Here is a 14,582-nt window from a genome sequence, read left to right on the forward strand (position 1 = left end):
AAAGGGAGTCTTTACATGTTCTCTGGGGATGGGGGCAGGGGGCGCGGGGGTGTTTTCTTTAGAGTAGCTCTCAGGAGCCACTCTAGTTAAAGCACCCGCAGCATCTCATGTATTCAGCATTCTGCTCTTTAAAATGGTGGTAGGGGTGCTTTAACTAAAGTTGGTTCAACAAGCTTTCATTAAAGTGCCCTTGCCACCATTTTGAAGTGCAGGCATGCTGAATACACAAGATGCCAAGGCTGCTGAAGCATGCCAGTTACCATGCTCCAGCAGACTCAATTAATCAAGTCTGCTCTGACGCACATCATTAAAGCACGTTGGAGCAAGCGTCCCACATGTCTACAGGCACCCAGAGGGTTCCTTTCTGAATGCCTGTGACAAGGCATCAGGGTTTGGGTTTTTTGCTTGCTTGTTTGCCTATTTGTTTGCAATTTAAAGACTGCTTGAGTTGGGAGGACTGGCTGAGGAGCTCTCTAATATCAAACCATTTCCTATCAGTAGGCTAAGCCATCCACTTACAAACACCTTAACAGTTTAAATGTGTTTGTGTTAGAATATGAAGGGATCACATGAATACTAGCAAATAAGACAGTGCTGACCTAGTAAAGAGGGATTTGGAGGGGCTGGACATGTTTAAGTCATCAGGCCCAGACAAGCTTTATCCAAGGGTGCTGAATGAATTGGCCAGGTCATTGCAGAACCACTGGCGAGGTTGTTTGAGCACTCATGGTGCTCAGGACTTGTCCTAGAAGGCTGGAAAAGGGCCAGTGTAGCCCCTATTTTCAAGAAGGGGAAAAAGGATGATCCGGGTAACTATAGGTCAGTTAGCTTCACCTCTATCTTTGGGAAAACCTTTGAAAAAATTATTAAAGATCCCATCTGTGGGAGTCCAGTAGGAAAAATAATGCTGAAGGGCAACCAGCATGGCTTCATAGCAGGTAGATCCTTCCTGACTAGCCTTGTTTCTTTTTATGACCAGGTCACAAAATTCTTAGATGCAGAAGTTGAGGTAGATGTCATCTATTTGGATTTTAAAAAGGCCTTTGATACAGTATCGCATCTCATTCTTATAAACAAATTAAGCAGTTGTTGCGTGGATTACTATACAGTCAGGTGGGTGGAGAATTGGCTTATGGGGTGCACACAGAGGGTGGTGGTGGACGGATCGTTTTTGACCTGGAAAAATGTGGGCAGTGGAGTTCCCCAGGGTTCAGTCCAGTGACTTGGGTGAGGGTGTGGAAAGCACTCTGTCCAAATTTGTGGACAACACTAAATTATGGGGCAGAGTAAATCTGGTGGAGGGCAGGGAGCGGATTCAGGCATATTTGGACAGGTTGGGAATGTGGGCAGAACAGAATAGGATGCAGTTTAACAAGGATAAGTGCAAAGTGCTACATCTAGGGAGAAAGAATCACCAACACACTTACAGGCTGGGGGGTGACTTTCTAAGCAGCACAGCAGCAGAAAGGGATCTCGGAGTCATGGCTGACTCAAAATTAACATGAGTCGTCGGTGTGACAAAGTGATAAGTAAAGCCAACCGCACTCTTTCATGCGTTAGAAGGTGCATCACAAGCAGATCTAAGGAGGTGATACTTCTGCTGTATGCAGCATTGGTAAGACTGCAGCTGGAGTACTGCATCCAGTTCTGGGCACTGCACTTCAGTAGGGATGTGGATAACCTTGAGAGGGTCCAGAGCAGAGCCACTCGTACGAGGAGAGATTGAGGGACCTGAATCTCTTCAGCCTCTGCAAAAGAAGGCTGAGAAGGGCATCTTGTAGCCATCTACAAATTTGTCGGGGGAGGGGACAGCAAGGGCTAGGGAAAACTCTGTTTACCAGGGTGTCCCTTGGGGTTGCTAGGAACAATGGCCGTAAACTGATGGAGAGCAGATTTAGATTAGACATTAGAAAAATTTCTTTACGGTGAGTGCTTCTCAAATCTGGAATGGGCTTCCAAGGGAGGTGGTGCTCTTGGAGGCCTTTAAGAGGAGACTAGACGAGCACCTAGCTGGGGTCATCTGACCTCAGTGGTCTTTCCTGCCCAGGACAGGGGGTCAGACTCAATGATCTACTGAGGTCCCTTCCAACCTTAAAAATCTATGAAATCTATGAAATGTAAGACAGAATCGTAGATGTTTCAAGTTCACTTTTTGCAGTGTTAATCTTGTTTGATTTTAGATGTGAAAAGAGACCAAAAGACAGAACCCAGTCATTGAACTCAATTTAATCTTTTTCTAATGTCCCGTTATCTCCCTGATCCTGTGTGCTTGGAATTATTCGTAGTGCATAAGTTTATTGACCACAGCAAATAAAGTTGTAATCCTTTGTAGGATTATAGTGGGTTATTCTGCCTTTTAAAAATAGCCATTTCAAATGAATTGGTTTCTTTTGTTTACTCAAAATGTATTATTTCACCAAGGAAAGTGGCTAATAGAAAAATGTATTAAGAGACCTTTTTGCCACTCAACAGTTTTAATTGTATTTATAATGTAATCCGGTTTTCTTCATAAGTTACTCATACCATTATAAGTCTCTGAGTGTATGTCTCATAATAACCTTATACTTTATAAGTTTCTTCTCAATTTATAGGAATAATAAGAAAATTAGGGTGGCTTTTTGGGGGTGGTGGTGGATGAATATGATATAAGCATAATGAGAAAACTGTGAAATGAGATGTAATCCTAGGGCCCTTTCTTGCATTGTAATTCATGTGGGCGGACAGCTGTATTGCAAGAAGCCCCATTATTAAATGAGGATAGGCATGGGGGAAGACATGTGATTAATAGGCCTACATCCTGACCACCCATGATCATTTGAAGAACCTGTATCAATCAGCAGGAATAGAGGTGTATTTTAATCTTGTTGAACTGCAGTTCTAGATAAGTAGGTGTCAGCTTCCATAGGTTATCAATCATTAGCTGTCTTGTGGATGTGTGCCTGAGCTATGGTCACATCTTTGGATTGCAGCATAGCTATATATCTTTTGACTGAGCTTATGGCATGTGCCAGGGTCTCCTTACTTTTTATTCCTACCAGAAACTTCCTACTCCTGGTCCCTTCTGTTTCAGAGACTTCTGCAGTGTCTATCCTACATACCATGGGCTTGTTTCCCAGTTCTTCGATTTCCTGTCCTCGGGGTTCTTTGTACATCCAGTTCTCCTTTATGGCACACCACAAGCACATCTCCCCATTTCCCTGATCACTGCAAATGTCTTAGTGTCAGGAGTCCAGGCAGCAAGCAAGCTAAATTGCTACCAACTGACCCTGGCTACTTGAGTAAGCCTGGCTGCCAGCAGCCTAACTGCTTCTAGATTGCCCCAGGTTGCCTGCCTGGCTATAGCTGCCTGCTTTTAAGCTGCAGATCTTTCAGTGCCCAGGAAGCTACAGTACAGGATAAATACTTCTGTTTAGCCTTGGGCTTCTAATTCCCTGTTCTTAGTTTCCCTATTGAGTCCTAGTTTCCTAGTTCCTGCCTCCTGACTCCTTTGGTCCTGACCTGCAGGCCCCTGACCATCTCCCCTCCCCTGCCCACCCGCTGCTGACTCCAGTCAAGACCCCTGTCTTCTGATAGCTGGTCCCTGGCTCATGGCTGTAGCTTGTCGATTACCCACATTTCAGTCCCTTACTGCCTGCTCCAGACTGCTCTGGTAGTCACCCTGGTCTGAATCCCTGCTTCAAGTTCCTGATCCTCCTTCTTACTCATAGCTCTGCCTAGGGTAGTCACCTTTGTCTCAGTCCCTTACAGACCCCTTGGCTTTGGTCTGGACCTTCTCTGCTCCTGACTTTGTCTGCTTCTGATCCCCTGAGTTGTGACCCTCTAGGGTCAACCCTGACTGTCCATTTTCTAATCATACTCCTGATGCTTAGCTTGTTTGTGTGTAAAGGCTCATCTGTTTTATTGGTTTTGTGGGCCTAGCCCTTTGTATATACCTTGGGGGCTCATTCCAGCCTTCCATTTCCCCCTCAGTTTGCAGAATTAGTCTGACCAGAGTAGTTGAGACCAGGCTAGTCTAGAATGGGTGGACTGTCTCTATTGTAAAGTTGTGCTGTTGTCAGACTCGAGACTGCTTTCACAGCAGTGCTCTAATGGCTGGCCCCTGTGCAATAGAAGGGGCTTCTGATGGGAGGGATATCCCATGGCTCTTCATGGTATATTTTACAACACCACTCTATGAATTCATCTCTTTCTTGTATAATACTGTCTGTGGTAGTGACACAAAAGCAGTTCTTTAAATTGAGCTACTCATGCAGACACTTCAGAAGGCAAAAGCAAATAGCATTGGCTAGCAAGAGGAAGTTGATCAAACAGCAAAGTGATTCATAAGTCACCTGACGGATTTCTCTTCCTTTCTTGTCCACTGGAGATAAAGGTATCATTCTGGAACACTTTCACATGTGCTTTGGATGGGGTGGGGGGCTATAATTAGCTGCTCTAATTAAAATGTCTTTGCATCTTGTGTATCAGCATCTCTGCACATAAAAATGGCAGTGGGGGCGCTTGAACTAAAGCTTGTTGGATGAGCTTTAGTTCGAGTGTCCCTGCTGCCATTTTTAAGGGCAGGGACGCTGATACAGAGTGCGATAATTGCCACACTCCAGCAATTCCAGTGCATTGGAGCAGCCTCCGCACTTGTGCGTAGGCACCCTCGGGTACTTATTTCCATGTATGGGTTATACTGATCTAACGTAACGGCTTTCCCAGGAGGCTGGTGTCAGATTGTAGATAGCTGGCAGCATATAGCTTCCTGGGTGGCATCTCTGTAGGGAGGACTTCCTGGGTGGCATCTCTGTTGAAGTGCAGTAGAATGTGGGGTTAAGACTCATGCAGAAAAATGGAGGAGGTAAACAAGACAGCACAGAGCCTAGGCAGCACTGAGGGATAGAAATACCTGTGCTTAAATAGCTTTCATTTTCATTGTATTGTAAGCAGATTGTCAGCTCAGGCTGATGTGCAAATCAAGCTTAAGCCTATACCTTCAGCCACATGGGCTAGCAGGAGCTTAAAGCAACTTCTGCCCAAGCTGGAAGTTTTTCTGTGTAGATGGAAGGCTTAGGATCAAAGCCTGGGCTAACTGCTATGAAGTCATGTCCTCTAGGTCAGTAGTTCTCAACGTTTTTTGTACCAGGACCCATTTTTAAACATTGATGGCTAGTCCCGACCCAGTGCCCCTCACTCCTGACCCACTGCCCCCAGGCCCCAGCCCTCCAGCATGTTCAGTAGGGGGTGGGTATGTGGGGCAGGAGGAGCCCCAAGCAGCCCCTCACAGGCTGGAGCTCTGCCAGCCTGCAAGGGAAAAACCATGGTTTCCCACATTTTTCTCCTTTAAAAGAGAATCCATTTTTAAGTTTGTTGATCCATTTTTTAAATTTTTTTGCCACCCTTTCATATATTCTTGCAACTCACTGGTTGAGAAACACTGCTGTAGGTGACAACATTTTAAACTCCATTGGGACAGTGGGTGAAAAGGAGACTAAAGTTATTAATGGTAGCCATTAGCTTGGTCTTTGCTTCTTAAACCAGGGCTGTCCAACTGGTGGCCCATGAGGGGTTGGCATGTAGCCTGCAGACTCCCATCTGGCCACTGCTGCATGCCATGGTACTCCTGCCCACACACTGCATATAACGGGTGGGAGCACATGACAGTGAGGGGAAGCGGGTTGGCTGCTGTGCTTATGGAACTGAAGGATCTGGGTGCGTGGCTGCAGCCTGGCTGGAGCCAGGGCCTGGCACCAGCAAGGGTGGCAGTGACGGAGCAATTTGGTTGCTGCCAATGGGGAGCAGCGTGTGTGGCTACAACCTGGCCGGAGCCAGCACCCAGCAGCAGTGTGGAGTTGTGCACACCCACTGTCAACCTTTATGCATCATCTATGTACAAGTTAGAAGGTAAAGGCCCTGCAGGTCACACAATTCATGATTTATATAGGCCAATCTCAGTAAATTATCCATCTTATTTCTAAGTGCATTCAGTTGAGTTATACGTCTTTGTAGTGTTCAGCCTATAAAAAAAGTAATCTCAAACTGTTGTAGTTTTAAAGGCTGTAGCATCTTAAATCATAAATAACAAAGGGGGATTTTTTTTATATTTATCTATTCTTTCATCTCTCATTTAACATCTTGTCCTTTCAGCCTTTGACACCTTATGCTTATGGTATTTGGAAAGTGTTTGTGTATCAGCAAGTGAGAGAGAATATTTACAATGTGAATTTCAGCAATTTAAGCTAGAAGCTCATTAGTCATCTACTCTTCTTTCCTTGCTTACTGGTTGGGGGAGGATGAGAAAATAAACTGGCACTAAGGTCCTAAAACATAAATCAGGCAATGTATTCTAAGAGGAATTATAACAGTCAAGAAGATTAGCTGCAGAGAAAAATTGTGGTGCTTGAGGGAAGCAGCAATTCCCTAGACACACTAGTGAAATTTCAGCTACCTCCATCCTTCTACTTCAGTGATTCTCAACCAGGGTGGCATCAGATCATTTGAAGGGTGCTGAGAGTTGTGAGGAGATAAATAGATACGGGCAGGCTCAAGCTTGTCCCTGCCTGGCCAATCCCTTATCCTCACTGCCATGCCTCTCTGAAAAGAAATAAGAACTGTAATATATAAATTAGTTTTTGAAATTGGGTGCCACTCAACTCACAAGCATACAGAAAGCTGCCTAGAGTCTGGTGAGGGGTGCCTTGAGTCCAAAAAGGTTGAGAACCACTGATCTACTTGAAACCAATCCTTAATGGCCACTATGAGTGAGGAAGACAGATTCAAGCTGAAGAGGAAGAAACAAAGTGGGAAGTGAAATTTTTGCTGTAGTCTTAAGCTAGTCTACTAGAACTTTTATCAGTAGTCCATAGAGAGAAAATGTATGTGCCAGCTTATAGTTACATCGTTAAATTGTTAATCAACTAGGGGCAGGGAAAGACTGACGCATTCAAACATGTGGGCAGCAGTTCTTCTAGGAAACAATATCTTGTTTTTTTTATACAGCCGCACTTCTGATATTTAAAAAAAAAAGATTGAGGCACTACTGCATGGTAGATTTGTTCAAGCATGCTTGAATAGTCAGGATTCAGGAACTGGAGGATGACTATGGTATGGAAATAAACAGCGAGACAAAAAACCAAAAAAGGCTACAAGATATTATAATTAAAGCATTGTACACTTCTGTTGGTCAACCCCCCAGCCCCCTGCCAATAGCTCTTAACTCCCAAGAAACCTAATGTGGCTTCATGGAGCTAAATTAAGAACTTAATGTTGCAAATAAAAGATTTATGTCTGCTAGCAATGGGATATTGGCTAGTGCCATTAAAAAAGAGTACAGTCAGTGAAGGAGTGTTGGAAGAAGATAAGAGCAGCAAGACTGCAGAATATATCAGTGTTAGCTGATAGAGCACGGGAGAATGGGAAGGGCTTTTGCAAACTTTCCAGGCACAGAGTGTAATACCAGAGAAAAAGGACTGGATCTTTACTTTACCACAAGCCTTGAGTAAAAAGCTGTTGTATTCATGTCGTCCCAAGAAAACCTTAGAGTGACAAAATGGTTCCTGATTCCCCTCTTGCCAAGAAAAGGTGATCACTACCAACTCAATCCCTGATATCAGTTTTATTCTAAAGCAGCTCAGCTGTGCTGGGAAAATGTACTGCAGACTGTCACCCACTTTCTTCTCCATCCACCTTGTGTAGGACAAGAGAGGTGGCTCTGTGAAATCCTCCGTTGTGCACCCCTTTACATGGTGACCTGCAACATTTTTATGTCCAGTTATTCCCTTGTACAAGTGTCCAAGTTATGCCTCAAATGATGTATCTAATGATCACAAACATATTGAGCTCTTTAACAGTATTGTTAAAAGCTCAGAGAAGTTCCATTTCGCCTGGAAAAAATGCTTTTGGAAATATGAGCTAGTCAGAAGGCCATAGGTCTAGAAGGGACCTCCTGGGGCATAAAGTTCCCCACTGTCTTGGTCAACTGCTTTACATAATCCCTTTTATAAACGTGCCAAATTCCATCTTAAAACTAGTTTTTTGTCCTGGCTTTTGTTGGGAGGCTGTTCCAGATCCTCCCCCTTTTCTACTTTCCAACTTATTTTAATTCATGGTTATTTTATAGTCTCATGTAAATGCCAGGTACCCTTTAGCTTTAATAGTCTGTCTTTTGCCATGGTGTTATTGCCATTATGTATTTCTAGAGACTGAGTCATATCTTTTCTGAGCCCGTTTTACCAGGCTAAACCAAGCAGTACTCTTTGAGTCTTCTTTCATAAGCCAAATTGTTTACTCCCCTGATTGTCCTAGAAGTCTTTGTACCTGTTCCATTTTGAATTAATCTTTTTTTTTGAACATGGGTGACCAGAATGCATGCGGGTTTGTAAGAAATGAGAATTGTATGCAGAATAGCATCAGATGAAGTCTCACTAATGCAGTGGTTCTCAACCTTCTTAGCCTCAAGGCACCCTTGGCACTCATTAGGCTTAGGCTTAGTCTCAAGGCACTCATTAGGCCCAAGGTACTTCTTGAAATGCCAGCTCTTAGTTTTCATTTGTTTTTTCACTACAGAAAAATAATAAAGCAATTTTTTTTGCACTAAACTCAGAAAGACAGCAACAGGTTAGAATCTTTGAACATTATAGATTCCTGTGTGAAATCTCTGGGTTTATCTTGTGAATCATGTTTGAACATCTTACAATACTAGTGTTGTGTGGCACCCCTGGCACCCTTAAAAGGATTACAGGGCATCCCAGGGAGCCACAGCATCTTGTTTAAGTATCACTGGACTAATGCCTCAAAAGCTGCTGTTAATACCTCCCTATCTGAAATGGAAATGCCTCCCATAATGGGCAAGTCCAGACAAGCGCACCCATATGGTTTGCAGCACCACAGACCCACCTGTGGTGCTGAAAACCACATGCATTGCATATGCAGGTGTTCGCTCCACTGCTAATTTGCAGCCCAGAGACCCCGGTGTAAAAAAAAAAAAACCTGCACCAAAAAAAAAAGTGGGGCAGTGCATGTGGCAGCAGTGTGCGTTGCCTGAAACTGGAGCCTGGCCAGCCAGAGCCACACTCGAGCCGCCAGCCAGGTTGTGTGCGCCTGGATCCCTGGGAGGCCCCCACAGCCACAGGAAAGGCTGCTGGGACCAGCTCAGGTGTTGATCCCAGCCTCCCCTATCCCACCCAGAGCATTTTTCCCTGCACTAACCCCATATACAGAGGAGTGTGCTTGGGCAAAAAGCAGTGGCACAGATTTGTGCTGCTGCTTTTTTCCCCGTGGCAACTGCATGCCCCTGCTTGTGAGGATGTGGCCAATATGTCCTAGGAATAGATTGTATTTGCTTTTCTATGGCCACATCACATTTGTGGCTCATAGTCATCCTGTGATGTGTTCTACTTCCTGTTCCCACCACTACTTGTGCATGTTATCTAATGACACTTTAATACAAAAGGCATTAAAAGTAGACCCTGGTATAGAACTCAGAACTACCCTTTCTAGATTTCCTTTGCCTGTACAGAGTCACAGCCTCAAAAAGAAGGATGGGAAGAGTGCTCACCCTTGCCCGATCTTACCTCTAACCTAGTCACTTGCTTGAACCGCATAAGGTGATGAATATCCTACTTCTAGGCAAGTGCATGGCATGTTATAGGATCCCTTCCTGAGGAGACTGCTATAGGACACCAGCTTTTCTTCTCCTCTGGCTGTGTTTTAAAACTAAAGGATGCGTCTGTCCTTTGGATCCAGTAACATAGGTGCCTAAGTGCTTTGAATCCATTTCACAGGCGGCTAACTCAGGGCTGCATAGAGGTGCTTAGGGTCTGCAGACATTAATTGTAGACATCACCATCTCTTCAGTATTTCTTGGTTAGTTTTGGAAAACAGTAAACAAATTGACAGGTGTTTTCCTTGCAAAAAAAAAAATGGTAAAATGCATGGCAAAATGCTGAATTCTCTGCCTTCTTAAGTAGAAGCCACATTCCCCTGCTTGCAGTGATGGACCACAGGGGACCCTGATCCATATGCATATCTTTGCACCTCTTGCAGCTGTTAGTGAAACTCTTCATTGCAAACTTGGGCAGGTCACCATTCCAGCATTCAGTAGTCCTTTTACACTTCTGAAGTTAATTTCTGCAGTCATTAGCTAGGAGCTTAATTTTTTAAGCTATAGGTGAGGTTGTACAGCTATATTTTTCTGTAGTGAAGAACGATTCTCATAACTATGGAATACACAGAACAGTGTGCATTCCACAAAATAAAAGAAAATATTAATGGGGAATTCAGGGGTGTCAACCAAACCCCTTCTTGTGAACAGGATCAGTAATGGGGTTCTAATGAGCTGGATCTGGATGCATTTGGCAGTGGCATGGGGATTATTGTACCCATCACCAGCCTTCTGCCACTGATGTGGATCCCCAGCAGGACTTTGGACTCTGGATTTTGGTGATGGCACCCTCTGGCTCGTTTACAAACCCTGCAGGCTAAATGACATGACTCCGCAGGCTGGAAGTTTGATCCTCCTGATTTTATATCCTGGTACTTGATCTATTGACAAATGACAAGTGGTAGTACAGTAATAGTTTCCAAACTCAGCAGAGCCTGCTTTCTGAATGGGGAGTTATATCTTTTCTCCTCTGTAGGTCTAGAGTAGTGGTAACCAACCAGTGGATCTTGATCCACTGGTAGATCTTGGAGCCTCTTGGAGTCACTCCAAGGCTGGGCTGGGGGCGCTGCGTGCCTGTGTTCATGCATGCGCATGCCCCAGGCCAGCAGGTTAGTCCATGGGGGAGGGAAGGGATGGGGGCTAGATTGAGGCCCTTGCGGTGAGGGACAGTGCCACAGAGGCAGGAACAGGGGTAGGTTGAGTGGGGCCCTGGCCGTGTGGGACTTACCTGCTGGGGAGGCTAACGTCCAAATGATTTTTTCTCCCTCTGCCTCAATCTACCCTCGCCATAAACTTAACTGCTTGGGGAGGGTAGGGGGTTGGTACACGGTAGATCTTAGGTTGCTTTTAAATGCCAAAGGTCATCTCCTAATTAAAAAGGTTGGAGACAACTGGCCTAGAGTGTCACCTTGTTGCTAGCACATGGTACCTTTAAAAAAACCCAAACCATTGACTATATTACTTTTTTGCTTTTTTAGGTGATACTGTCACGATAGGAGATGTATCATTTAAACTCAGAACTCCAAAGAACCCAGAACTTGTGCCACAGAATTACAGTAAGAAACTCTTTGCCTTTTGATAGTGAATGTATTATGTTCAATATTGGTGCCCAATTCCCATGCATCTAGCTCTATGAGCAGCTTTGAAACTAGGATTTATAAGGTTCCAGTGTCAAAGACTAGGTAAATTTGTAAGTGACGATTTGCAGAACTGGCTTCTTGGCATCCAGTTCCACCAAGTGCTGTATTTACTTGAAACCAAGATGAGGTTTATTTTCCCTATTTAACATGGAGGGAGAAAAAGCCCCTTATCTTGGATTTGAGTACAAGTGAAGGGAGCCCACCCTCCTCCTGCCACCTTTGTACCCTCCTTCTGCCACTTACTCCTCAGTTCTGGCTCCAGGCCCCACCTAGCCATGTAGTAGTGGCAGCGGCAGCTCTGGCTCTGGGGCTAGGGTCAGAGTTGTCACTGCCGTAACCACTGCTTCATAGTCCAATGAAGCCTAGAGTGACCGTGGGCTTTATGTCTCAGACTGGAGAAGAGATGGAGGATAAACAGTGGCAGGGGGTCAGTGCTGGGGGGAGCAGGCATGGGGGCAGGTGGGATGAGGAACCAAGTGGTGGGGGTTCAGGTGCCTTGGAGGGGCAGGCATAGAGGAGGCAACTGGCGAGAGGGGGTAGGTGCTAAATGCGTGTTGGCATAGTGGGGGGCAAGGTGCAGGGGGCAGGCAATTTGACTCTCCTGTTACCTTCACTCCTACCATCTGCCCCTTACCCATATTTGCTCCACCGCAGTGTGTCAAGTATCTCTGTCACTTGCAGGCCTGTAGGACACTGCCTGCTGGCCGATTTGAGCGAGACGGTTTCTAATTGGAGTTCTACACACCCACGCTTTTGCCTGCCATGACTTGGTGTTTAAAGGAGTTGGTTCACTACCTGGATATGTAGTTCCATTAGTCGTCCCATAGTTGTCCTGCGAAGGTCCTATGTTCCTGAGGGCTCCGCCACCCCTACGCCCTCGCCCGTTCCACCGGTTTCTGATCGGCCATTTGGTCCTTCCACGTGACCTCCATCCCAAGAAGAAGAAAAACAAAAAAACAAAACCAAGTACTCCTGGCCTGGGTTATTGTTCCAGCTCCTTTTAGCAGAGCGCAAACAAAATTGATGTTCATGAGGTCAGTCCCTCTTTTCTTCCCCTACCGTCTCTTTGGTGGCTCTCCCTGAGCCTCTTATTGAGGTCGTCACGATTCCCCATATCCCATTAGGTCCATCCGTGACACCATTTTTGTCTTGCGCCCCTTATAGGGACTTTACGGTACCAAAATTCCAGAGTGCCCCTCTATTAGGGACTTTACAGTACCAAACTCTGCCAGGCTCCCCCGGCTCCCGGGGTGGCAACAAGCAGTTCCAAGTACCACCGGGTCAACAGTCCTCGCTCTAAGTTCCCTCTGGGGAGCTTGCTCTCTGCAGGAGTCTCCTACCAGCTCTCCACGTTGCTCTCAAGGTTCCCTGCAGCGTGGCTCGGCTCGATCCTCCTCCTTCTGGTTCCGTGCTCCCCCCTCTTGCCTGTTCCGGGCTCTTTATATCAGCATTGGAGTTCCCAGCCCCTCCCCTCCAGAAACACCTGGGTAAGGAGGGTTTCTGCCGGGTTGTAGGTCTGGGGCCACTGACCCTTTGTTTAGCCCTTGTGCTTTTGAGCCTTGTGACTCTCTCTCTTTCTCACACATCCCGACCCTCAAGACACCTCTAGGTGTTTCGCATTCTTGCCTTACTAGGTTCTCACTCTGTTTGCTGGCTTCTTCTCCTTCCTCTCTCTTTTTCATCTCATTCAGGCCATCTTCATCACGGCGAGATAGGAAGTCAGCCACTGTATTCACAGAGCCAATGCCCACCTCATTATGCGGGCATTATCCGTTTTTGCGGTGTTTAACCATCTCAAGGAGGCATGGTCGGTTATCAATTTAAATTCACGGCCCAACAGGTAATAACGAAAATAGTCCACCCCCCAACGGATAGCGAGACATTCATGTTCTACGATGGAATACCTTTTCTCGTGCTCGTTCAATTTTTGACTGGCATAGGCCACCGGCCGCTCCACTCCGTCCATGTCCTGAGACAAAACTGCTCTCAGTGCGAACGCCAAAGCATTGGCCTGCAGGGTGAAGGGCAGCGTGAAATTGGGGGTATGGAGTATTACGTCTTGGCTCAAGGCCTGCTTAAGATCTTCAAAGGCTTTCCGTCAGCCTGCGTTCCATTTAATGCCATATGACTTTCTGCCCTTAATAGCCTGGACTAAAGGGGTTGCTACCTCCGCAAACTTAGGTATAAACCTCCGATAATAACTCGCAAGCCTAAGAAGGCCCTCATTTGCTTCTTCATCGTAGGAGTGTGATATTCTCTAATAACTTGCACTTTGTCAGCGAGGGGTCTCACAGATCCTTGCCCCACTAAAAATCTTAGATATTTAGTTTCCCTCTTCCCCAATGCGCACTTTTTTGGGTTTGCTGTCAGTCCTACTTGCCTCAGCTCATGTAAGATGGCTCTTAAAGCCCTTAGGTGTTGTTCCCATGACTCTGTGTAAATTACAATATCATCAATATACGCAGAGGCGTAACCTTGATGCGGAGCAAGTACCCAATCGATCAGCCTTTGAAAAGTAGTTGCCGCTCCATTAAGCCCAAATGGCATTCTTTTAAATTCAAAAAGACCCCAGGGTGTACCGAAGGCGGTCTTGGGTTGGTCATCCTTTCTTAAAGGCACGTGCCAGTAGCCTTTGGATAAATCTAGTGTTGATATAAATCTCGCCTGTCCTATACACTCCACTAATTCGCTCACCTGTGGCATGGGGAACGCATCAAACTGGGTCATGGCATTTAGTTTGCGAAAGTCTATGCATATCCACAAACTTCCATCCGTTTTTGTAACTGCTACCAATGGACTGCGTGATGGCGTGATAATCCCCTGGGCTAGGGCTAGCATCTTTCTTAGCTCTTCCTTAACAGGTTGATATCTACGATATGGGATCCTCTGCCATTTCTCCCGCACTACATGATCCTCTTTGGTAATAATTTTATGCTCAACCCCTACAACTTTCCCCGGACTATCCATGAAGACATCTTCAAATTCTTTGACTAAACTTTGTAGCTGTTCCCGCTGTCCTACCTCAAGTTGCCTCCCAACGGGGATCCTGTCAAGGTTTCATAGATTTCATAGACATTAGGGCTGGAAGGGACCTCAGAAGATCATCGAGTCCAGCCCGCCGCCCAAAGGGAAGGAAGTCAGCTGGGGTCATAGGCTTATCCCGTGGATAAGCATCCAATTTGCTCTTGAAGGTGTTCAGAGTAGGTTCTTGAACCACCTCCGATGGCAGGCTGTTCCAGACCTTGGGGGCTCGGACAGTAAAGAAATTCTTCCTTATGTCCAGCCTGAAACGGTCTCAC

At 45.7% G+C, this 14,582-nt stretch overlaps 1 protein-coding gene across 1 annotated transcript in view; it reads left to right on the forward strand.

Moving 5' to 3' along the window:
* The window catches only part of VWA8 (von Willebrand factor A domain containing 8), a gene marked incomplete at its 5' end in the record, with an annotated part of 370,441 nt that overhangs the window by 9,756 nt on the left and 346,103 nt on the right, over positions 1–14,582 (forward strand). The window contains one exon of the mRNA XM_019523815.1: positions 11,122–11,199. Coding sequence (XP_019379360.1) covers positions 11,122–11,199 — 78 coding nt within the window. The remainder of the gene's footprint in view (positions 1–11,121; positions 11,200–14,582) is intronic.

Source organism: Gavialis gangeticus, unplaced genomic scaffold (assembly GCF_001723915.1).
Source record: "Gavialis gangeticus isolate Ggan-Ray unplaced genomic scaffold, GavGan_comp1, whole genome shotgun sequence".
NCBI lineage: Eukaryota > Metazoa > Chordata > Crocodylia > Gavialidae > Gavialis > Gavialis gangeticus.